Below are 24,001 nucleotides of genomic sequence, written 5' to 3' on the forward strand. Positions count from 1 at the left end.
AGCTGAAGGCCGGCCTGAAAATCGCCAAACGCCTGAAAAGCATTTTTGTCAATGGTGGTTCATACCCTGTCCAAAAAGGTGGGTTTGTAGCGATACTTGCTGCTTATCCACTTGCTATGTAATTTATAATTTTAACAAATGATACTGTTCTTTTAAACATCAAGTTGTGAAAATAAAATGATAGTTTGTTCAGAAGTTTGAAGAGAAACATCTTTTTCTCAAATATATATTATCTCTATAGGTTGAAGGTGTCACGCCTACCCGACCGTTGCTCACCTTCGCTTCAACGACCGCCCTTATAGGAAAGTTCCCCTTCAAGTTTCAGCTAAATACATATGTATATTCATGATTTCGACTAAAAATTTAGGTTTTTTAACTCCTTTAATTTTTCTGATTATTCCCTTTAGTGAGAGCATTTTTCTTCAGATCGAGCATTTTGACACTTTCCAGATTTTTGTCAGAAACGAGGAGGAATGGACTTTTTAAGCAAAAATTTCAATGATCTGCCTTAATTTTTGAATCTAGCAAAAATGTTTCGCAATCATAAAAATTTGGATTTTTAATCATAAATTTATAACCTCTGGCAGCATTAAATCGTGGCATGTCGCTGCCGCTGCGGCAGCAACAATGAAATGACAGCAGTAGTGAGATGAAAAATGAACGAGTCGCCTCCAACAAAACCTCCGCGCGGTGTTAAATATGGAAAAGATGAGGTAATTATTGGAGAAAAGTGCATAGAATTATCTAAAAACGCTTCTTTGAATAGTAAGCGAACGTTAGAAATAGAAATAAGAAAATCTCCAAACCCCGAAATGGACATAAAAGCATAAAAATCCATGTTTGTGGAGCAGAGGTGTTTGCTGTTGTCATCGGCGGAGTTGTCAAAAGTTGATTTTTTTTCGGTGCTCCGTCGCGTCAAATCCAGTAAAAATAATAAAGGGCGTTTTCAATTAATCCTAGCATACATTTCTTATCATATTTTCTTAAATGTTTCTTTTACTCCTTGCTGCAAACATAGGCCGGCTGCGGTTTCCTCGTCAACGTCATCAAATCGCTGGGCTTTAGCGAAACAACTGAGGAACGCCAGCAAGAGAAGCTTAAGATCGAAAAGGAATTCAAACGTTCCGATCAGCGCCTGAACGAGTTGGTATCGCGTCATGATCAGCAGTTGACACAAGTTTTGCCACTGTTCAGTCAAGTGTCAACAGAGATAACATCCAGTCGAGAACGCATACATGGCGTGAAAGAAAATTTAGGTGCTTGCAAGCGTTTACTACAGTGCCGCAGGGAGGAGCTGAAAAAGATGTGGACCGATGCGGTGCAGCATAAGTATGTGCTGGAGATGTTAGAGCAAATGTAAGTCTCACTGCAATACTTGAGCGTAGGCATTTGTTTTTATTTATTGTTTTTTTTTTTTAGCAACGAATTGCGTAAAGTGCCTCAACGTGTTGTCAGCTATACAGCGAAACGGCAATATTTGCATGCAAGTAAAGCGCTCACCGATGCGCTAGCAACTATACAAGGTCCGCTTAGCGATGTTGAAGGATTGGCCGATTTGCGTGTAGACTTACAATCGCGACGCCAACAACTTTATCAACGATTGCACGAAGAGCTCGTGACACAACTCTACAAAAACTCTGCCGCAGAAGCATACACCACTTTTCAACGCAATAATTCCAGTCGCCTGAATTCGAGCTTTACAAGGGGCATTGGGGCGCGACGCTCCACAGATCGCATCGAAGCGAATTCACGTGTGCGCAAAGCACTCATGGAAATGGCGCAAGGTTTTGATCTTGAGAAGTCCGAGGTAATTGATGATGCCGACTTAGTTGATCCCGAATTGAGTATGACCTACTTTATTTCAATTATCGTCGAATGTTTCGGCATGTTGGGTAAAGTGCCCGACTCATTGGAGTTGTTGCGTGTACAAATTCAAACCCAACTATTAGAGGTAGTGCGGCAGACAACGTATCAATTGATTGCTCTGAATTTGAATGCAAATGAACGCGATAATCCTTTACTAACATTGCTCGAAGTTATCTTCAAACAGTTCAAGGCGATCGCTAAAACTCATGCGCTGCTGTTGAAAAACTACTTGGCAGTGGGACAAAAGTACACAGTAGTTGGACCGCAGCCATATGATCTTACAGACTTTTGGGCGCAAGCACAGTCGGTGGTAAGTTCTTAAATACTCATTTTTAGTGTGCATATTTTCTTAGCTATGCTTTTTCTATAACTGTTAAGCTACAATTGCTGTTAACCGATTATTTGGATATACAAAATGCTTCCGGGGATGATGCAACACAATCGGCGTTTGCTGAGCCAACTAACAATATAAATTCGTATTTTCTGCGGCGCAAAGTACCAAGGTAAGGAGCAGAGAAGTAGAAATTTATTAATTTATTAACTAAAAATTTGTCAATGTTTGAAAATATAAGGGAAATGTGTTCACAAAATAAATTCGCAACATATTTGTTGGTTTATTAGATTGATTATATTTTTCTAAATTACTAACGCGTAACTTTTAAATATTCCAAGACACCGCATTCATGTTGCTGTGCGTTGGTTAGTATTGAAGTCTTTTCTATTCACGTAAAGCCAACCCTATCTATTATTGCTATTTCTAGAAAAATGTTCCCAAAAAGCTATTGGTAGTAGACTTTATTCCTTTTTATTTTGAAATTGTGTTTTTTTATTAATTCGAGCTACTATTTTTCAGTTCTAAAAAGTCGCTTTTCAAATTTGACAAGTCGTCGCATATACCACCACAACAGAGTGTCACGCCCACAATTGCCGTTAGTGGCGGAAGCGGTGTTAAGGAACATCGGCGAAATGCCTCCGACGTCTCCACAGACGATAATCTGACCACAACTGCGCTTGGTGGTGGCGGCAGTGGTAGTGGTAGCGGTAATTTTGCGCACCCCAAACAACAACGCGACAAGGTGCTGATCTGTAAAGCCGACCAGAATGTGATAACTAAAGTCTATTTGCCACTAATGGCCTATATACAGGAAATCGAGGGCTTCATGAAATGCAAGCCGGGGTGAGTTTGTCGATTACTTGATTTTATGAAACTTTTTAACCGTTATTTAATTTGCAACAGTCACCCCTGCAGTTTACACGATTTCATCGACAATTACATTAAGGATACGTTCCTATCGAAAGGTCACAATCGCAATTTACAATTAACCATCGAATCATTATCGAAAAATCAGGATGCTTGGCGCACGATTATCACTCCAGAAGAGATGAAAGCCATGGGTTTGTCACGTCCACTGCTGCAATGTACAGCCATGGTGGAGCGGCGCCTGCAAGAGACCAAAACCCTCATACAAGAGTTGCCGTGCTATTCGGATGAGTTGCTGAAAATGGTGTGCGCCCTCCTAAAGACGTACCGCGAAATATCGCAGGCCGCCTATAGAGGTGTTGTACAACCAGATTCGGAGGACAAACGCATCTACAGTGTGGCTTGGTTAAAGGATGAAGACATTAGCCGATTTTTAAAGTAAGTATGCAAAGTAATAGTTTAGTTTTTAAATTACATTAACGGCACGCATACTTTATGGTACGCAGAACACTTCCTAACTGGACCGATCTGAAATCCTCCAACCACAACCAACGTGTGAAGCATGGCAAGAAGCTGCAGCGTAACAATTTCGAACCTTCGGAAGAGGAGAGTCCAATGCAAGTGCAGCAACGCAACATACGCGAAGCTGAAATGCTCACTAGCAACTTGGGTGAGGGTGGCATTACGCAGCAGGAAATTCTAGCGGATATAAGTGTTCTGAAGGAGCTCGCAGTGCTGCAGGAGAGCATGGAGTGGTTCTCTGGACGTGTGTCGGAATTCGCCAACGAGCTGCGGAAACCTTTGGTAAATGGCCTTAATGTCATCACGTCCGAGTGTACGGCCACGCATGCGGCAGCCATCAAAGATGGCACCATTAAAGTGTTGACCAATTTGGCACTCGAATTCGATGAACTTGCCAATACGTGCCTGTTGGTGTTACACCTGGAGGTTTGTTCAAAATCTCCGTTATTATCAAAAAAAAAAACAATTAAATTTTAATGTTTTACCTCTATTATCTATTAGGTGCGCGTGCAATGCTTCCACTATTTGCGTTCGAAGCCAGCTACCAAATCCAACAGTTTCATGGGCGCCAAGGATGATGACATCCTCGAACCGGATCGGCAAGTGCAGATGCTAACCAAACGTTTGGCTGAAATGGATGAGGCATTCAGTGCAACGCTGCATCCACGCAAGACTAGGGTAAGTGATAGAAAAATATTAAACTACATAGTTCTAAAAACGGAAAAAGGTAACATATCTTTTTTCTGTAAAATGTAGTATATTTTCGAAGGTTTGGCACATTTGGCCGCGCGCATACTCATACAAGCTTCCAACTATCTGGAAAACATCGATCAAGCGACCGTGCAACGCATGTGCCGCAATTCGCTAGCATTACAGCAAACGCTGAGTAATATTACAGCGTCACGCGAAGTGGCGCTGGATCAAGCGAAGAACTTTTATGAACTGCTATGCATGGAACCGGATGTAAGCTTTAAGATAAAGAGAATAACACTCCATAAATAATATTTTTTAATTAACATTGTTCCTTTCAATTGCAGGACATTCTTACGAACATCGTTGAAAAAGGCGCTCAGTTCACTGAAATGCAATACCTTAATGCACTGCAGTTGTCTTGTAAGGCGCGTGGCATAACCGAATCAAATGTCCTGGCGTCATATCAACAAAGGCTATCAGATATTTTAGGCGCAAAACCCTCCACTGGCATTGTTGTTTAATGCTGTTTTGCGTAAAGACAAGTACGGCGATTGAAAAACTAGTAACTCTAGCGACACTCTTACTCTAGCAATTAAGACTGCTAGACGAAACGCTTAACGAAATGTACTAAAATATTACAAAAATTGAAAGCTTGTGCAACTTTGCTTCTGTTTTCTTTTTTTACATATAAGGCACATAAGGACATTAACACGAAAAGCATTCATACACAGCGCAACATACAAACAAATACAAAACAATAGTTAAATGCATTAAAGTATGAGTGTAACGCATTGCCTGAAACAGTTGGGTTTATTTTTAGCTATTATTATATAAAATATTGATACTATTACAAAGTGGAAATTATTAATTACAATAAACAAAGTTACATATATACATATACATTAAATACTTCAATGCATTTTTATTGTCATGTAGCAGTAAACAGTAGGAATGTCGGTAAGCCGGTAAAACGATAATTCTAAAAGAAGAAAAAAATACATTGAACAGAATTTCGAGTTAACAAAGTCGGTATGAATACCTTTACTTTTGTACTTTATTTCAAATTTTAATAAAGTACTTAATTTTAGGAACAATAGTCAACCAGTTTGACGGAGCATTCGTGCAACCCTGCTTATTGCTACTGTGAATTTCGGTGCTGATAAGAAGAAGCGTTCGCATAATTTTACCGGCGGGTTTCGATATTTGTATTCTTTTATTTTTAATAATTGACGTTGGATCAAACAATAAACCATGCCAGAAAATACCGAATTAAACGCAGAACCAACAACTGTTGAGGAATCGGCTGCTAAGATAGCAGAAAAAGTAACCGGGGTTGAGAATGGCACTGCTGCAGGAGAGTCGCCGCCGGTGGCAAGCTCGGAAGCCGAGGTTACGCATCCAAGCTATGAATTGTCCAAATTTAAGTTGACGCGTATTTTACAAAATAATACAATGCGAAAAACTATAGCGGTAATATCTTAAGAAAATATATAACAGCAGCTAGTCACAAATAAAATTTTCAACCTCCTATCCATATGTACATATATACATAGTTGTTGGGCTCATTCCCCGATGTTTCTACTGTTGATGTAGCTGTTGTGTTGCTTGAGAAACAAGCATTCAAGGAGCGTGATGTGCAAACTGCGAGCGAGGAGGGTGCTACTGAAACTCCAAGCATATTCAGTGCTGCCCTGCAGGTGCATACGGAGTTCATCAACAACATTTATGGCAGCTTTCGATGCATTCCCAGCACTGAATTGAATGGTAAGAAAAAAAATCGGACTTTTAGATTTGACTCTATGTAGTGGTTTTTTTTTCGGCACATTTAACTCCTAATTGTAGGCATTAAGACGACAGTGGTATATCCAGCTACAGAGAAGCACATTGAAAAGTATTCGTTGACTCAAAAGTACCTGATTACTGAAACTCCAGCGTTATATGAGCAGCTAACTTTGCCGTATATAACGAACAGCCAATTTAGTTTAGATGTAAGCCCAAATCGGTTAAGCTTTAACGGTGTTCACATGCGATTTTCCAGGCAAATTTAATAAGCGATTAGTTGAAGTATAATAATTATAATTTCATCAAGAATGTAAAGTTGGCTACCCCCCAACTTCATTAGTTTAAAAGCCGTTCATACCAGACGATTTTGTTGATTTCAACTGAAAGTTTCTGTAAAATCGCCCCACCGTATTTTATTTACCTTGCCATGATTTTCAATTTTATCTTACTAGTGGGTATACAATATACTGGAACATCGTCAAGAAACTGATCGTATTGTGTATGAAGATTCAGATCCCGAAACTGGCTTCATACTCTTGCCCGACTTGAAGTGGGATGGCAAAACTTTGGAGACACTGTATCTTCTTGCCATTACGCGCAAACGCGATATCAAATCTTTGCGTGATCTCAACTCTACTCATCTGCCGCTTTTGCGCAATCTACGCGCAGGAATTGCAGAAGCTATCGAAAAGCGTTACGGTTTATGCGCCTCACAATTGCGCATATATTTTCACTATCAACCATCATTCTATCATCTGCACGCTCATATCAATCCGGTGCGTGGCGATGCGCCAGGTATTTGGTGTGAAAAATCACATATGCTGGATATAGTCATAAGCAATATTGAATTGATGTCGGACTATTATCAGCGTGTGACACTGCCATTTGTTTTGTTCGAGGACAGCAAGCTGTTAGATGCATATGAAGCCCAAAAAGCGGTGCAGAAGTGCGCAAAAATAGTAGAGAACGGGATTGAAAAAAATGAAGACAAGGAGCAATGTAATGCTGATGCTGTAGATGAACCACAAGCAAAGAAATTAAAATTAGCAGCGGATGAAGCAAATGCTGAAGAACCGCCAGAAAGAAAATTGAAGGAGACACCAACCATAGAGGTTGCAGTGGAATAAATCAAGAAAATTCATGTTTTTGCACTTAAATAATTCCCAATAGCAGCAAATTAATTTGAAATGTAAAAAAATGTGATGCATGCAGGTGCAGAGAAATTCAGGTAACGAAACTGTTCACTTCACAAATCGTTTATTGAAAAAAGTATTTGTTCCAAATAAACAAGCGTGTACCCCACACATTTGCTCAGCGCTGTACTTGACTAAAATGCGGGGGGCTAAGAGTAAATACACTTTTTTGCTTGGCTTGAACGATGATAAATGAAGTGAACGCAGTAACAAAATAAATGCGCAGATATCTGTTAGCCATTCCGTTGTTGTTCAAAAGGATATTGTTTGAGGTAATTTCCAAGGTTTTGCTAAGTCAAGTACATACATAATATTTTACTCTATAAAGCCATTGGCGGCAAATGAGAACACTTCTTAAATGCTTTTCTCTGATGCAAAGATTTTCATTAAATGAAAATTGCATTCGTTTATTTGCTTGATTTTGTGTTTTTTTTTTATAATGTTGATTTATGGATGAAGCATTTCATTATGATTATTATTGATTTATTAAATTTTCCTTGGCATTATAATAGACACTTACAGTTTTTTGCCGTGTTTTATGCACAAGGTTTATCTTTATTGTGTGTGGGTGTGTATGTAAATATGTATGAAATTTAGTATGCGTGTGTTGTATCCATGCAAGGATTCTTTAAATGTACATATGTATGTATGTATGTAGGTAGTACATTATTGTTGTTCTTGCTGTTTGCTGTTTCTTTTTTTGCAGTGTATTTAAAATTTCAAATACCATAAATACATTTATTAAGCTTTTCCTAGATGATTCATATGCGTATGTCTGGCTTTCATTCAGTTAGTGCTCGTACGCATGACATTTCAGAGCTGTCGCGCCCGTGTCCAGCAAGCAGCAACCAAAACAATCACATATCAATTTGCAATGGCATTGTGGATGGCGCTACGCTGCGTATAACAACAATATTGGCTACAAATTAAAGTCTCTCCATAATGATGCCATTTATATTTGCTCCGCACGTACTCCTGCTATGCGTCGCAGATGCTGTTAAGCACAGCTTACAAAATTTGAATTGAATTGTTGCTTTTTTTTAACAACCTGTGTTGGAATATCAACTTAACCCGTTGATGCGCATGCGCCACCTCTGCTGCTATTACAATTTTAATTTGTTTTGCACATACTGCACTTTTAACTCGTTTGTCTTTGCTTTTAGCTTATAAATTAAGCATTTTTAAATTTTAGTTTTTGAGTTTTTATTTTATCTTTTGTTTTGTTTCCAAATTTAATTAAAAACTTTATTTTTCTCTAGTGACTATATAAAAAGTATTCGTAATCATTATACTCGTAATGAATAATAATCAAAAACAAAAAAAAAAAACATTACATTGTCTGACTTGATGATACGACTCGCGAAGCACCACCTGTGCTGTGTGGCTCCCATGCTCTATTTTGCAATTTAAAAATATAAATTTCTCCATCTTTTTCCATAATTCTATTTCTTCTTCTGCTACTTCAGTTTCTTGAATATCAATGTAGTGTATTTAAATATTTAAAAAAAAATATTATTAATTGATAGTGGAGGAGGCGGCTGAGGAGGTCGAGGCGTTTGTGGCGGTTACAGTTGGTAAAGGTGCTGGCATAGCTGCAGTCACAGTTGCAGTTGCTGTTGTTGGATTGGAAGAGTGCATTATTTGCTGCTGAGCGTTTGCATAGTGTTGTTGAGGTGCATTTATGCTATTCACCGTGGCAGTTAAGGGCACTGCCGCCCCCTCGATTTGCTGATCCAAAGACTGTTCATGCATTATTTGTTGAGTTGCTTGCGCTGAAAATGGTGGCAGTACGCCAGCTGGGGGCGGCGTTGTGGTTAGCACCTGTGGCTGCTGTTGCGGAACGGGCATTTGCATTTGCAAGTGCAACTGCGGTGACAGCTGTGACTGTGGCTGATGTTGCTGCGGCTGCGGCTGCTGCTGCTCATGCAGTTGTTGCTGGTGCTGTTGTTGCATTTGGTACATTGCAAGAGCCATTTCTGCACCCACACTTGCTGCTTGCAAATTCGCATTCGCCAATCCAGCATTGGGGTCTGTATCAGCCACAGACCAATTGCGTTCCATCTGGTTGAGTGCTGCCAAAGTCGCTGTCGTTGCCGGCTTTACGGCAATATTGCCATGCACGTTGGCACCTTCTGCATTGTAAATGCCAGCAGCACCACCTCCACTGCCCATGCCGATTGCACCAAAGTTGCCGTTGGCGTTGGCGGCACCAGCACTATTCCCAACAATACTCACACCGACACCGCCCGGCATATGCTCGTTGATTGTGGCACTAAAAGTTAGCGCTTGCGCACCCTGTTCGAAGGGACAGACACCGCCGCTATTCACTGCAAAGCTGCCCCGCAACGTTTCCTCCAACAACGCTTGTATTTTATCCTGGTCATCGATATGCACGAAGCCCAGGCGCACCAATTCGTTGGTTAGATCAGAGGCCGAGTCGGCTTCCGTCACCTGACATGTCAATTGCCTGTTCATCTTGTCATCCATGCGTAACAATATCGTCATTGCAATATCGCTGCTGTCCTCTTTCAACTTCTTAACACTGCACATCATATTGACAATGCGTCGTGACTCGATATCGACTGGCTCCGGTGTGGCCGACTTAACTGAATCGGCGCGTTCTGGTGATGCGGCACGTGAGCGAAAATGTGGTGGCTTCTTGCCGCCAAGCGCAGTCAACGGATATACACCAAATTTGACGTCCTCTACGAATTTCTCCAACTTATCTGCTGTAGGCACGTCTGCAAGACGATAGTTCTTCTCCTCCTCGCCACATGACACACGGGCCATGATCACTTCAGGCCGGTTATAGCGCTGCATCATGCCGTCTATGAGAGTCTCCGAAAACATTGTTCGATTCTTGGGCGCAAACACTAGACAGTGAGCGGCCAGAAGCTTTAGTGAGTGCACCTGCAAGCAACAGTAAAGTAAAAATGAATTAGTCGAATGAATTAATGAAATCAATGTCTTCGAAATGCATCAAGCATTAGTAGGGGACCCGTCTGAAATTGATTTAATAATTCCTCCGCAAAAACAATTTCCCGCAAATATTAGCCCCTCAAAAAATAAGTTTAAGGCGTCACCTTCAAACTAGATATCTATTGAACAACACTTGAATATTTTTTTAATTGAACCAGAATTAGTAACATGTATTCTTGTTATTTTTTTTTTAAGCTTATACAGTAGCCACATATATAAGCTATGCCCCCTACTATAAATTTCCAACCGATAGACGTTAACCGCTAGCAAGCGTTTAGTTTTCGTATTATTCTCTTCATACGCCCGACAGATGTACTATTTTGAATGCCTGTGGGTTTTGTTCCCTTTTTATCGTTAACCAAAACAAATCGGTTACGCCGACTTCGGATTTGCTCCGACGAATATCGGTTCGTAATAGGGGATAACAGAATGCAAGCGTTTATCGTGCATCGTACGGATTCATGAAAGGGGGGTATTTTACTATTTAACTCTTATCTACTCCGCTTAACCCGTTTACTTACCTCGAAAAGTAAAGGGTGAAAGAGCAAATCGTTGGCACTTGGCCGCTCGGCAGGATTTCGCCGCAAGCATTTGAATATCAAATCGCGCTGCAAATCATGCTCCAGGCTATTGATGGTGCGCAATATTGTCTCCTCATTGATGGTTGTCGTTTCACTGCCACTTGGCTGAATTTCCAATGCAGCCATTTCCAGGGCGCACATGCCGAATGCATAAATGTCTACGGCGGCAGTCAACTGCTCAGCAGCACCATATTCTGGTGCCATAAAGTGATGCGTCTCGCTTTGATCACTGCGATGATGCAGCCGCATATTGTAGTGTACCGCATCGGGCACAACGGCACCGATTTTCACCAGACCATTATGCTGGATGAAAATGCTATCACAGGTGAGGTTGCCGTGAATTACGGGCGGTATGCAGGAATGCAAGTAGCTGAGCGCGGACAGAATTTGTGTACACCAGCGGCGCCACGCCTCCAATGGTAACCGTTTGGCATTGCGTTTAGTGCGTTTGAGGAACTGTTTCAATGACCCCGACGACATGTATTCCGTAATGAATATGACTCGTGGCCGTTCTGCATTTTGTGTATCTGTCCAATAGCGATGGAACTTGACTATGTTCTGATGATCTAATTGCATTAGATTGTCAAAAACTTGCCGCATTTTTTCCTCTTGCGACTTAAGCTCCTGCAAATTGGCATATTGCACCTCATTCCAAACAACTTCAACACCCTCTTCGGTGTCCATAGCCAGATGAACACAATCGATACCGGGCACATCACGCTGATCTACTTCTTCGCGTCTTTTCAACCATCTCCCACATGGTGATTCCTCAAGGATTTCACTTTCATCCTCCGAGTCATCGCCTGACTCACGCGGTGACGAATCGGCTGCCATATTGACTGTATCTGTGACAACGGTTGTCGTTGAAGCGCCCATGATTTGTGGTGGCGGTTGCTGTTGATGTTGTTGTGATTGTTGCTGTTGCAGCTGTGGCGCCGCTTGTGCTGCTGTGTTTGCCCCTCCACCACCGCCACCACTGCCCCCGCCTGCTCCATTGCTGTCGCCAGCGACATTTACTTGGCCGCTTGACATTGGAGCGCGTGTGTGCAGGGCGCGTTTGCTGCTTCAGCGATTGTTATTGCGGTGGCCGTTGCTGTTTGTCTTGATAAAATCACTTTTATTTGTATTTGCTCTTGTTCAAGTTCAGTCGTATTTTTTACTCTTATTTTATCAGCTACGTTGTACCCTCGTTCGGTCGTTTGGTTGGCTGGTAGATTGGTCGATTAGTCAGTTGATGAGTTTCCTTGTTGTTTTAAGGCGTATCTTTTATTTGTAATTGCTTTTTAATACGTTTCTCGTTGAATTTTTTTCGTTTGCTTTCCTTTCGTGGTGCCCTCCTTGAAATCGTGTTCCACCTCCTGCCCCACAACAGACGTTTACACTTGATTTCCCTTGCACAATATGTGCTTTTCAAGCTACTTTAACTAGCTTTTCCATATAAATGCAACCGGCTGGCGGTAATTATTGTTATTTGCAAATTTTTTGTGCAAATTCTGCCTGTTTTAAGCAATTTGCACGTCGAATCTTTCTTCTACGGCACCGAGTTTTTTTCTGGATACACTGACAGCAATCGATGAGTGACACTGACAATCAATGTTGCCGATCCTAACCGGAATTTAAAAAGGGAGCCAATTGGCCCTTTCTACAGATATCGCAGAATCAATTTTTAAATTTTCATTGCATTATTGACGCCTTTGAGTCAGTTTAGGTACACAAAGGATCTTAAATTGTTGAATGTACCGGGATAAGAAGAATTTAATGAATGAATGAATTTATGAATATTTCAAACTAGAGGTCCGGTTAAACGTGGCAATGCAAGCACTTTTATTACGCATTTGACAGCCAAAATGCGAAATGGAAAGTTTACTTTCCGGTCTTTGTTTCAGATTTGCTGAAATCACTTTCGGAAATAAAAGTACCAAGGTGTAAAGCGAACCGCACATTAGCGCGATTCCATCGTTGCGAATACGTTGCGAATTCGGCTGTTAACTTCGAATCCGCAAACGTGCGCACACTTGAGCGTTTTTTCGCGTCGATTTCCGATGTACAATTCACTCAATTTTCCCTTTATTTCGTGTATTTTCGCACTCGGTGTGCCCAAATCGTACAAAATACTATTATTACGAACGTTTTTATTAGTTTTTGTACATTACACGTTTTTTTTTCTTTGCCTTTATTGCTGTGACACCTTTCTTCTTCTTCTTTGACGCCTTCAAAACGCTGCAAGCCGCGTTTCGAACGCGTCAATAGAGAGGAACATTGAATGTTCGAAAAATTCGCAGCGACGGAATCGTGCAAGTGTGCGCTAGCGCATTAAAATGTATGGGTAGCATTGTTGTAATTTTTGGGCTTGCGGATTCGCAACGACAGAATCGCGCCAATGTGCGCTTCGCTTAATGGTGCGGTTAAACGAGGATTTTTCTACGCATTTTTCTGTCAAAATTCGAAATCTAAAGTCTGCTTTGCCGTGTAAATAGCCAGAAAGTCATTTTTGCAGATTCGCAGAAATCACTTTCGGAAATAAAAAATTGCAAGGTGTAACTGCAATTGAAATTACGAAAATTGCTTTCGATTTGTAATTGAAGTTTTGCTCGATGCTAGCTCTTCGCTTAGCTCGCCGCTTCACTACGTTTTATTAATTCGGGTTTTTATTCTAAAGACTTGGGAACCACTGCATTGCCACACGCAACCCTGTGTTTTATCATAAAGCATGAAACGTCAAAACCCGGTGTATTTTTAACTTTTTTTTTTGCATTGTGCGACTCCTTGGAATTTTCAGCAGTAATTGTTCCAATTATTTGTATTTTTGGAAAATTTTCTAATTATACAAAATATGGAGGGCCTTCTGGGGCGCAGCCAATTTCTAGGCGAAGCAGTAAATCTGTTTACGGATGAGAAGACTGCAAACGCACGTAGCAAGGTATGGAGTGGTAGCAATTAGGAATGTCGTTGGAAACTTATTTTGATCTTTCCAGGTAGTAGAGTGGTTAAATGAAGTACCCAACGCAGACCCTGCGACCAAATGCGATCTGTTGGTTAAGGCACAAGAAATGATTTTGGGCTCATGTGTTGAGTTGCTGGAAGAGTTCTTGGAACACATACTCTCGCTTGCGCATGATGCCAATGCAGATGTCCGGAAGCAAGTAGTCTGTTTCATTGAACAAATTTGGTGAGTCTTCCGTCGGTGGCTTTAGAAAGCAGAAATTAAATAAAAAAGTTTAACTCTTACCCCAGTAAAGTGAAGGTGGAGTTGCTGCCACAAGTAATAAGCGTCATTTCAATGCTCTTGCGCGATCGCTCGCCCCAGGTAATTAAACGTGTCATACAGGCGTGCGGCAGTGTATATAAAAATGGCCTACAATGGGTATGTAGTGTAACTGAGGTGTCAGACAGCGCTGAACAGGCCTGGAGTGTTCTTAGTCTGCTAAAGGCTCAAATCTTGGATTTGATCGACAACGAGAATGATGGAATTCGTACCAATGCTTTAAAATTTTTGGAAGGCGTTGTTGTGCTGCAAAGTTATCCAGATGAAGATAGCCAAAAGAAAGACAACGACTTTTCGTTGGAAGATGTACCTTTGAATTTTAAGTTGGTAAAACGAACCAAGTTGGAGGAGGAAGCACTAAATATTTTCGATATATTGCTGAAGTTTCATGCAGCTACACATATTTCTTCTGTGAATCTTATCACCTGCACTGGCAGCCTTTGTACCATTGCCAAACTGCGGCCTAGTCTTATGGGCCCTGTTGTGGATGCCTTTAAGCAACTTAATTCAAATCTACCGCCTACTCTCACAGATTCACAGGCTAGCTCTGTACGTAAAAGCTTGAAGATGCAATTAATGGCATTGCTAAAAAATCGCGGCTCGTATGAATATCAGGCGTCCATAAGACACATGTTGGCAGATTTGGGTGCGTCACAGAGCGAAATCCAACGGGCTATACCTAAAATGGATAAACAGGAACAAACGCGTAGGCAAAAAAGAATATTGGAAGGCGCAGCAAGTAATCTTAATAAAAAAATGCGTCTTGATTCGATAAATCGTCAACAGGAGCGTAGGTCTAAGTCGAGTCAGGACGATGAATCTGCAAAAGATGTAGAAATGGAGGTCGATGAGGAGGAAGTAGAAAAGCAGCGTGAGCGTTGTTTGCGTGTAAACGAGAAATTTTTGGCTGAAAAACTGCGTGTTACTGATGTAGCTGTAAACTTAGTAGTTGAATTTTTACCTAAGCTGCCGGACGAACCGCCAGAGCATTTCCTAAATGAATACGCGCCCATTCGCGATATGTCCATACAGCAGCAAGTATCGAAGATATCTAAGGTACTTGGCGAACAGATGACAGCGCAAAAGATTGGGCCAGGTGCTGCAGCATTTAGTAAGGAAACGCCTATGCGACCACGACGCGCCGAACCCATGGACACAAATGAGAGGTAAGCATACGGGGGCAGACGACATTGAATACATTCACATATTTTGTTTTTAGTGACCAACCGGTCGACGAAGACCAAATGAGAAAAGATGAAGCCACAAAAAAATTGCGTGAAAACATGGAACGAGCCAAAGGTGAACAAGAGCTGATCGAGCGCATGAAAATGCGCGCAAAGACGTTGAAATTGCAAGAGGTTACAAAACCTTTTTCGCGTCCGATGAAAGAAAAATTCCTCTTAGAGGCTGTAAAGCGTATTTTGCAATCGGAACGACAGTGCATTGTAGGCGGCGTGTCTGCAAAGCGTCGTAAAACACTTACCGTAATGGCAGCCACATTTCCTGACAAAGTGCGTTACTTCATTTTCGATTTCATCATGCTGGATGTGAAGCAGCGCATTGATTTGGCCTTTTCTTGGCTGTATGAAGAGTATTGTCTACTACAAGGTTTTACCCGGCATTCTTACGTAAAGTCAGAAAATCGACCCGACTATGCTTACAACGAACTACTCAGCCAACTAATAAGAGGGGTGCGTGAAACGTGTGAATTGAAAGATAAAATTTTATTGATACGACGCATATTTCTCGAAGCGCCATTGCTACCAGACGATGCTCTCAATCAGCTGGTGGAAATGTGCTTCTCCGAAGAATTCGTAAATCCTGGCGTTGACCTACTGAAAGACTTGGCTGTTATGCGTCCACCACGCAAGAATAAACTAATAAGAGTGCTTTTAATGTTCTGTGTGCATGAACGTACGGACTTGAGAGAGCGGGCCTTAGAGCATATAATCGCGTTGTATCATATACATAAAGTGCTGCCGAATCGAATTGAAGAATTTGCTTTGGATTGGGCCAAACATCTGGAAAAGGACGTGCCCCCGCCAAGTATTTTCACAGAAGAATATGGACGACCTGCAGCTGAAATAGGCTGGAAAGAGGAAACGGTTAAGACCTGCCTGACATTGCTGCTGACATTACTGCCATATAAACCAAAAGGTAAGTGATTTGATCGTCTTTACGCAACTATTTTGGATTTTCTGCTTCTAGTTTTTCTAAACAAACTTTGCCACATCTACACTACCACTGGCGCTGATCTGAAACGTACTATTCTTCGTTCAATTGACCCAACCATAAAGAAAATGGGCGCTGAAGACTCAACACTGCTTACATTTATCGAAGACTGTCCCAAAGGCACTGAAACACTGATAATACGCGTTATACACTTGCTGACTGAGCGTGTGGCAACACCTAATCCGGAACTAGTGCACAGAGTTCGAGAACTCTATGCGAATAAAGTCAAGGATGTGCGCGTTCTAATACCTGTGCTCAGCGGGCTCACACGCCAAGAAATTTTGAATGCTCTGCCAAAGTTACTAAAGCTTAATCAAATTGTAGTGAAGGAGGTGTTCAATCGTTTGTTGGGCGTAGGCGCTGAATTCGCTAACCAAACCATGGCTGCCACGCCAACCGATATACTCGTCGCCTTACATACTATGGATCCAAGTGCTTGCGATTTGAAAGCAGTAGTTAAAGCCACGTCAATTTGTTTAGCTGAAAAGGAAGTTTTTACGCCAGAAGTGCTAATTGGCGTATTGCAGCAGCTAGTCGAAGTGGTACCTATACCGACCTTGCTAATGCGTACCATTATCCAGAGCATAACACTATATCCACGCTTAACGAATTTCGTTTTAAATCTGCTGCAACGACTCATATTGAAGCAAGTGTGGCGTCAAAAAGTTATTTGGGAAGGTTTTCTCAAATGCTGTCAACGTTTGAAACCACAATCTTTGCCAGTATTGCTTCATTTACCGCATCATCAACTTGTGGATGCGTTGGAGCAGTGCCCCGATTTGAGGCAACCATTGTATGAATACGCGCAGAGCATTCAGGAGGAACCGATGAGCGGCATAACGCCCCAGCTGCTGGATATCATATCCGGGAAGACTGTGGATGTTTTTATAACGGTAAGTGATGAGTAAAAAAAAAGAAGAGAAATCTACTAGATAATTTGTATATATGTACTTAAATTTCTCATTACTTTTTTATTTTAGGACGAAACCGGCGGTTACATAACCGTTGATCAAATCAAAAAAGAGATAGAAGACCCCTCTGAAATCGCAGTTATATCTACAATTCCCATTGCCCCGGTGCCAGCTCCGGTTCCAGCACCTATTCCCATACTTGGCGCCATCAACACTTCAATTATTCCCAAATCCGCCCAACCGCTGCCTCCAGGCGAAGATTAGACAGTCCCATAAAAATATTTTATCTCTGATTATATATAAATTCCAAACTCGCTTATAACTAAATACATTTTTTTTTTACCGGCCGATTATGGATAGCAACGCAAACTTAGTTGGATTGCCCATGGGCAGCGCCAGTCAAATTAAAATGTATATCATAGTGAATTGCTATAAAGTGGAAGATAATAGAGTTTTGAAGAACAGGCAACCAGTTAAAAAAATTCTGCTGAAACGGTTAAAAAATAATATAATTATCTCAATCAAAATTTCCGCGGCTACTACAAAAATGCAGTTGGCAATATTAAGAAATCAGCTGCCTGTTGCCATCCGTAATCGACCCATTAATTTACAATCGCTACCAGCTTGGTGGTTTAGTTGTTATAATTCTTGACGTAGCGCATTAATAAAAGTGTTATTTTTCAAACCGCCACTTCAGCCACCATTTTTTCTCCTTTCAGCCCGGCCAAAATATTTAGAGCCGTTATGCGCGACATTTCCGTGCGCGTGTTCACATCCGCGCTACCAATGTGTGGCAATATAACAACGTTATCTAATTTCAGTATTGGATCATCGAGCGGAAGCGGTTCCGGTGTGGTCACATCTAAACCTGCGGCTAGTATACAGCGTTCTTTTAGTGCGGCGCATAGTGCAGGCTGATCTACTACGCCACCGCGCGCGGTGTTAATGAAAATTGCGCTCGGTTTCATTTTCTCGAACGCAGCGGCGTTGAAAATTTCCTTCGTCTCAGGAGTGAGCGCACAACAGACTACGATAAAATCTGATTCACTTAACATTTCATCGAAGCTTACACGTTGTGCATTCACTTTGGCCGCTTCAGCCGCGCGCTCAGTGCGCGTAGTGTATGTTAGTAAGCAAGGCTTAAATGGCACTAAACGCGCTGCGATTTCCTGTCCGATCCGTCCGAACCCATAAAGACCTACGCGAGCGCCTTTAAGACCTTGACCGCACATCCAATTAGGCGCCCATGATTTCCAACCGCCATTGTACACTTCTTTACCAGCTTCGAATAAGCGCCGGCTGGTAGCAAGCAACAGCGCCACAGTTAACTCAGCTGTAGCGTCGGTGAGCACATCCGGTGTATAGCCAATGCGTATGCCGCGCTTCTTGCATTCAGTCAGATCGATGTGCTCATAGCCGACCGATATGGTGGCGATACACTTCAACTGTGGACCGGCGCTTTCAATGACCTCTGCGTCTATTTTGTCGGTTAGTGCACAGTAGATAGCGTCTTTGCCAACAACTTGGCGTAGCAGTTCTTCACGCGGTACTGGCAACGGTTGCGACCAGCTGCTAACATTGCACCTGTGAAAAGTGGATTGCACTTTTATCGTATTGAGCATTACTTAAAATTTTACTGACTCTGCCTTTAGCAATTCAATGCCCACTGGTGCAACATCGGGACGTGTAATATACACACTCTTGCGTTCGCTAGACATTTTTGAATAATGCAGTGAGTTTCGCACAAATTTTTGTGATTGCGTAGCTGCAGAGAACCGGAATGTTGGTGATAGCTTGTGCAGCAGGCAAATGCTGTAGCTCAGTATATCCAGTAAAAAAACTGTGGTGAAGTCCTTTATGGGGATAAAGTTTCCAGAGGTGAAATTTTAGGTAGCACACAATTTCTTACACGCATGGTTGCTTTTCAGCACTCATGAAAGAAACTTAAGAAATATTTGAAAAAAAAGTTCATATAGTACATTAATTTTGAAAGAAATACCATATAATGTATGTACTCTGGTTAATAATATCAAAAAATGTATTAGAACCACCGTTTAATGTTATATTTGATACAAATTAATANAAAAAATAGCTAAGTTTGTTTACTGGATATACTGAGGCTGTAGCGTGTCAGCAGCGACATTGGAGCGGGGCGGTTTTGGTTTTTGTTGTTGTAGACTTCCAACAACTTTTCATGAATCAGCTGTTGTCGTTCATTCAGGGAAAGAAAGGCTGAAGTCGAAAATTCAAATTGGTAATTCTCTAGGGTGCGGTAACTACCCCTAAAAAAGGTGCGGAAAAGTCGGGAGGGGTATCAAACGACGCGTTTCGGCCCCCCTATTAACAATCCGGAGGGGGGGAGATAGTATTATTAACCATTTAAAAGTTATGAACAAAAAACTTTTGTTAAATTTCGTTGTTTTCGATGGGCAATTACACCGACAAAGATTCACTAAATCACCTGTTCACACTTTTTAAACACTATTAAAATATATAATTTAACTTATTTATTAAAGAAACACATAGTTTTATCAACCTAAGATAGATTATTTTGTTATTAAAAAGAAGTTGACAATCTTTGCGAGCTGAAACGCGAGATTCCAAAATAGCTATAGTGCTGCCACTGTATTAGTATTTCGTAATAATTCACTTTTCCTTATGAGATGTGTGCACTGTTCAATGCTTTTCGGTATCTTCTTTCGTTTAATATATATATAAATAATGAAAATTTTTAATAAAAAATCGCGCGATTTTTTATTAAAAATTTTCGCCTGCGGCGCTTTTTCCATAAAAATCAATACTTCAATAAATAATGAAAATTTTTAATAAAAAATCGCGCGATTTTTTATTAAAAATTTTCGCCTGCGGCGCTTTTTCCATAAAAATCAATACTTCAATAAATAATGATATGGTATAGCGAAATTTGCTATTATATTTTGGTTACAATATCTTATTTAGATGAAAGTAAAAAGAAGAAGAAGAAGAAGAAGAAGAAGAAGAAGTGTATAGTGCATAGTGTAAACTGACTTTAATAGCGCAAATGAAATGTGAAATAAAGTGGCAATACCAGCGATTTGAGGTTATAATAATTTCAGCAGGCGCAAAGTTTGTTTACTCTGTTTTATTAACGAAATATATAAAATAAAAGTGAATAAATGATTTGGTTTGTATAAAATAATACGCGGAAACGTTTTAGTAGTGTGTTAAAAGTGGAAACTGGTGATTTAGTGCATTTTTGACGTGGTAATTGCTCATAGAAAACAACGAAATTTAACAAAAGTTTTTTGTTCATAACTTTTAAATGGTTAATAATATTACCTCCCCCCCTCCGGATTGTTATTAGGGGGGCTGAAACGCGTCGTTTGGTACCCCTCCCGACTTTTCGGCCCCTTTTTTAGGGGTAGTTACCCCCCCTAGAGAATTACCTCCGACAGTACTCCCAATCAGCTGACTTCACAGTTTACAACAAAAACAATTGCAAATCAAAACATTTGTTTTTTTCAAGTCCGTGCCTGGCCAATCAGTTTTTCCTATTTAAATCCAATATTTTGGTTAAAAAAGTTATGCAAAACACTTTTCACATCTTTTGCCGTATTGTTCGAACGCAGCTGAAAGGAAAAAGGATTTTGTCTGCAGCTTTCAGCACAAACTTTGCACGCCACATGTCGCCAGGAAATCACACAACAGAAGCTACACAACTGGCCCAAGCTTTGCAGGCAAATTTGAAACCGCTTGGTGTGCCTTCGAAAATGCGTGCAGATCCTGCATTTAAGAAAATAGATACACCAGAATTCCAAAGTATTTTCACCGAGGAACTACGCGCATTGATTGATATCTTCAAGCGGCATAATTATGAGCTGCGCATTGCCGGTGGTGCAGTGCGTGATATTGTAATGGGCTTAACCCCGAAAGATATCGATTTAGCTACTACAGCAACACCGGATCAAATGAAAGAAATGTTCTCCAAGGAAGACGTACGTATGATAAATGCGAAGGGTGAGAAGCATGGCACGATAACGCCACGAATACATAATAAAGAAAACTTCGAGGTCACCACATTACGCATCGATGTACTCACCGACGGACGACATGCAGAAGTAGGTGTACATGCTCTCTTTAATTCATGTAATTTTTTTAAATACATTTTCCTTCAAGGTGCAATTCACAACGGACTGGCAGTTGGATGCAAATCGCCGTGATCTTACTATAAATTCCATGTTCCTCGGCTTTGATGGTACACTTTATGACTATTTCTATGGCTTTGATGACTTACTACAACGTCGCGTGGTTTTCGTTGGCGATCCTAATGTCCGAATTAAAGAAGATTATTTACGTATTTTGCGCTACTTCCGTTTCTATGGTCGCATAGCGCGCGAACCATCGAAGCATGATGCTGAGACCTTAAGAGCAATTCGGGAAAATGTCGGTGGTTTGGCGCGTATTAGTGGCGAGCGCATATGGACAGAGCTACAAAAGATTGTGGTTGGAAATTTCGGTTTCGAATTGGTACAGCAAATGATTGCTGCTGGCTTAGCACCTTACTGTGGTTTGCCAGCGGAACCTAACATAGACGAGTTTAAACGGCTTTGCGAAGACTTGGCAAATTATTCACCACCTCATTTACCGATATTGTATTTAATTGCATTACTGCATACTTCAGAGGATGCTATGCAGCTGCATCAGCGACTCAAATTGTCAGCTTATGAACGTGATTTGGCGCTGTTTATTACTCAGAATCGACATAAGGTAACTATGATAAAAAGTTCTTATACAGTATGTACATATGTAGATGTATTTGTGTACAAACTTGTATTCCAGGTTGATGCAGATTTTCGAACGCTGCGCGACTTTCAACGACTTTGCCTGCAGCCATATGCTAAACGAGAATATGTCGAAGAGCTGCTAAAATATACAAACAAGTTCAATCTTTACCACGATTTGAAATCATGGAAAGCTCCTCGCTTTCCACTCTCTGGTAGCATGTTGAAAGAACGTGGTTTAGCGGCGGATAAACGAATGGGTGTAATCATGACGCGACTACGTTCAATTTGGATCGATAGCGATTTTTCGCTGAGTGGCGAGGAATTGTTAGAGCAGCACTTGCAGGGAGTGATAGAAGGCCTAGCGACGCCACCCGCCACGCCAAATAAAAAACGCAAATCGCAATGATGTAAACCGTAAAATAATAACAGCAGAGGTGGTTTTTACAATTTTCTTTATAAAATTGCTCATATTTTTATTTGAAACTCATTTTCAAAATACTATTATTATTACATACATACGTATTTTTTAATTCATAATCGAAATATTTGTACTAGACTTTTTTTCCTAAGAATATACACAATGAAGGCCTATTAAATTCAAAACTCTTAGCTTTAGTACCATTATCACAGTCAGCATTGTGTTATTTCTTTTTGTGAAATATCTGTATAGGTCGCTTAAAGCCTTCTACACATCCTTGAGGTATACCCATCAAATCCACGCTTTCAAATCCAACATCTGTGGAAAGTAAAAAGCCTGTAAAATCTTTGGGAAAGAACTGCATAGCCTTATAATGGGCGTTGATGGCCTCCTGAAAAATAAATTCATATACATATAAGTTACACAGTGAGTCGTCTCCTATACTATTTTCACCTACAGTCATTTTCTTTCGACGCCCGTAATTATCATATGGCTGCGCTTCTAATATAAGCTTGCCACCACTTCGCAGTTGCAGAAACATACGCCGAAAAGCTTGTTTCAAGCCTGCATCTCCAAAATTTAAGTGTATCCACTTGGTTATCGATAAGCAGAGTATAACATCGAATTGTTCGTGTTCAATCTCAAGTAATATGTCATCCCGTAGCACGTAATTGCCATGCACAAAGCTTACATTGTAGGGGAAACGTTGTAAACGCCGTGACTCATTTACCAAAGGCAATGTTTTCTTTTGTCGTACCAGCGCCTTATTCGCTTGGTTGATAAGTGTGCGGTCTATGTCCAAGCCAACAATGCTTTTGACCACAAACCGTTTTGCTACTTCCATGGTTATTAGACCACTATTGCAACCAATATCAAGCACTTCCTTGCCTTGAAATAATTCAGGTTGCGTTGCAAATACTTCCAGACGTATGTCACGACATTCGCACCCCTTATTTCGATATCCATAATACTGGCTATAGTTGCCATAAATAAATCGCTCCTTGGCTTGTTTTCGTTGTGAGCCGCTAGGAGATGTTGTATCTATTTGTAACCGCTTCTTAGGACTTTGATGTGCTACAGCTTTGGCTGGTAAAACACTTCTTCCTGCCGCGCAATTTTGTACGTTTGTAATCGTTGCATTGCAACCAGACTCCGCTGTTATCGGTGCAGTCAGGGAGGCAATCTGTAACTTTGTTTTCTTGATTTCGCGTTCACTGTCATTATCGGGAATTGCAATTTTCCGTTTGGTGGCTAATTTTCCTGCCTCCTTTTCAGTTATTTGTGTAAATTCGTGATTTATATCCATTTAATAAGTCTGCTGCAAAAAACATGTTTTTAAATAACCACTTCTTTTCACGGCGATCATTCACAATGAGCGCGAAATAAAGAATGAAATTGGTATCGTTTTGCCGATTAGTGTTTTAACAAATTTATCGTAAAATTAAGCGAACAAAAATTCAAGGGTACCTGGAAAAAAAATTATTAAAAACTCACACTAAAGGCAATAAAGGTGCTCCTTTGGCAACGTACATATAACGAAGTCATGTATATGTATGTATAAATTCTTCCATATACCTTTGATGCAACGACTAATT

General features: G+C 40.8%; 7 protein-coding genes across 8 annotated transcripts; 4 read left to right on the top strand and 3 right to left on the bottom strand.

Annotated features, from left to right (window-relative positions):
• Positions 1-656: 656 nt before the first annotated feature.
• On the top strand, positions 657-5,189 carry Sec8 (exocyst complex component secretory 8). Its single transcript, XM_017610394.1, has 10 exons — positions 657-713; positions 1,019-1,356; positions 1,420-2,176; positions 2,245-2,369; positions 2,720-3,043; positions 3,104-3,505; positions 3,574-4,015; positions 4,091-4,267; positions 4,346-4,552; positions 4,627-5,189. The coding sequence occupies exons 1-10, from the start codon at positions 657-659 to the stop codon at positions 4,801-4,803; spliced, it is 3,006 nt and encodes a 1,001-aa protein (XP_017465883.1). The 3' UTR covers positions 4,804-5,189.
• A 229-nt stretch (positions 5,190-5,418) lies between these two features.
• Dcps (Decapping enzyme, scavenger) lies at positions 5,419-8,290 on the top strand. Its single transcript, XM_017610415.1, has 4 exons — positions 5,419-5,752; positions 5,836-6,046; positions 6,125-6,270; positions 6,517-8,290. Exons 1-4 carry the CDS (start codon positions 5,534-5,536, stop codon positions 7,189-7,191), a joined length of 1,251 nt encoding a protein of 416 aa, XP_017465904.1. The 5' UTR covers positions 5,419-5,533; the 3' UTR covers positions 7,192-8,290.
• Positions 8,291-8,727: 437 nt separating this feature from the next.
• On the bottom strand, positions 8,728-12,481 carry Madm (MLF1-adaptor molecule). Of its 2 annotated transcripts, XM_017610406.1 has the most exons (3): positions 11,978-12,480; positions 10,758-11,918; positions 8,728-10,167 (listed from the first exon to the last, which is right to left on the bottom strand). In XM_017610406.1, the coding sequence occupies exons 2-3, from the start codon at positions 11,847-11,849 to the stop codon at positions 8,773-8,775; spliced, it is 2,487 nt and encodes an 828-aa protein (XP_017465895.1). In that variant the 5' UTR covers positions 11,850-11,918; positions 11,978-12,480; the 3' UTR covers positions 8,728-8,772. The 2 variants fall into 2 exon arrangements, with proteins under 2 accessions (XP_017465895.1, XP_017465891.1); XM_017610402.1 differs by having other exon boundaries at positions 10,758-12,481.
• A 989-nt stretch (positions 12,482-13,470) lies between these two features.
• Positions 13,471-17,921, top strand: Sym (symplekin scaffold protein). Its single transcript, XM_017610426.1, has 6 exons — positions 13,471-13,737; positions 13,793-13,986; positions 14,052-15,248; positions 15,302-16,239; positions 16,291-17,207; positions 17,295-17,921. The coding sequence occupies exons 1-6, from the start codon at positions 13,651-13,653 to the stop codon at positions 17,487-17,489; spliced, it is 3,528 nt and encodes a 1,175-aa protein (XP_017465915.1). The 5' UTR covers positions 13,471-13,650; the 3' UTR covers positions 17,490-17,921.
• LOC108358911 (glyoxylate reductase/hydroxypyruvate reductase) lies at positions 17,566-19,042 on the bottom strand. Its single transcript, XM_017610439.1, has 2 exons — positions 18,867-19,042; positions 17,566-18,809 (listed from the first exon to the last, which is right to left on the bottom strand). Exons 1-2 carry the CDS (start codon positions 18,941-18,943, stop codon positions 17,906-17,908), a joined length of 981 nt encoding a protein of 326 aa, XP_017465928.1. The 5' UTR covers positions 18,944-19,042; the 3' UTR covers positions 17,566-17,905.
• A 1,624-nt stretch (positions 19,043-20,666) lies between these two features.
• Positions 20,667-22,621, top strand: LOC108358920 (CCA tRNA nucleotidyltransferase 1, mitochondrial). Its single transcript, XM_017610450.1, has 3 exons — positions 20,667-21,322; positions 21,381-21,971; positions 22,044-22,621. Exons 1-3 carry the CDS (start codon positions 20,789-20,791, stop codon positions 22,392-22,394), a joined length of 1,476 nt encoding a protein of 491 aa, XP_017465939.1. The 5' UTR covers positions 20,667-20,788; the 3' UTR covers positions 22,395-22,621.
• LOC108358926 (probable RNA methyltransferase CG1239) lies at positions 22,540-23,768 on the bottom strand. The gene is made up of 2 exons (XM_017610460.1): positions 22,864-23,768; positions 22,540-22,797 (listed from the first exon to the last, which is right to left on the bottom strand). Exons 1-2 carry the CDS (start codon positions 23,710-23,712, stop codon positions 22,630-22,632), a joined length of 1,017 nt encoding a protein of 338 aa, XP_017465949.1. The 5' UTR covers positions 23,713-23,768; the 3' UTR covers positions 22,540-22,629.
• Positions 23,769-24,001: the final 233 nt, after the last annotated feature.

This window comes from Rhagoletis zephyria, unplaced genomic scaffold, assembly GCF_001687245.7.
Source record: "Rhagoletis zephyria isolate East Lansing unplaced genomic scaffold, Rhagoletis_zephyria_1.1 Rzeph_scaffold_00012, whole genome shotgun sequence".
NCBI lineage: Eukaryota > Metazoa > Arthropoda > Insecta > Diptera > Tephritidae > Rhagoletis > Rhagoletis zephyria.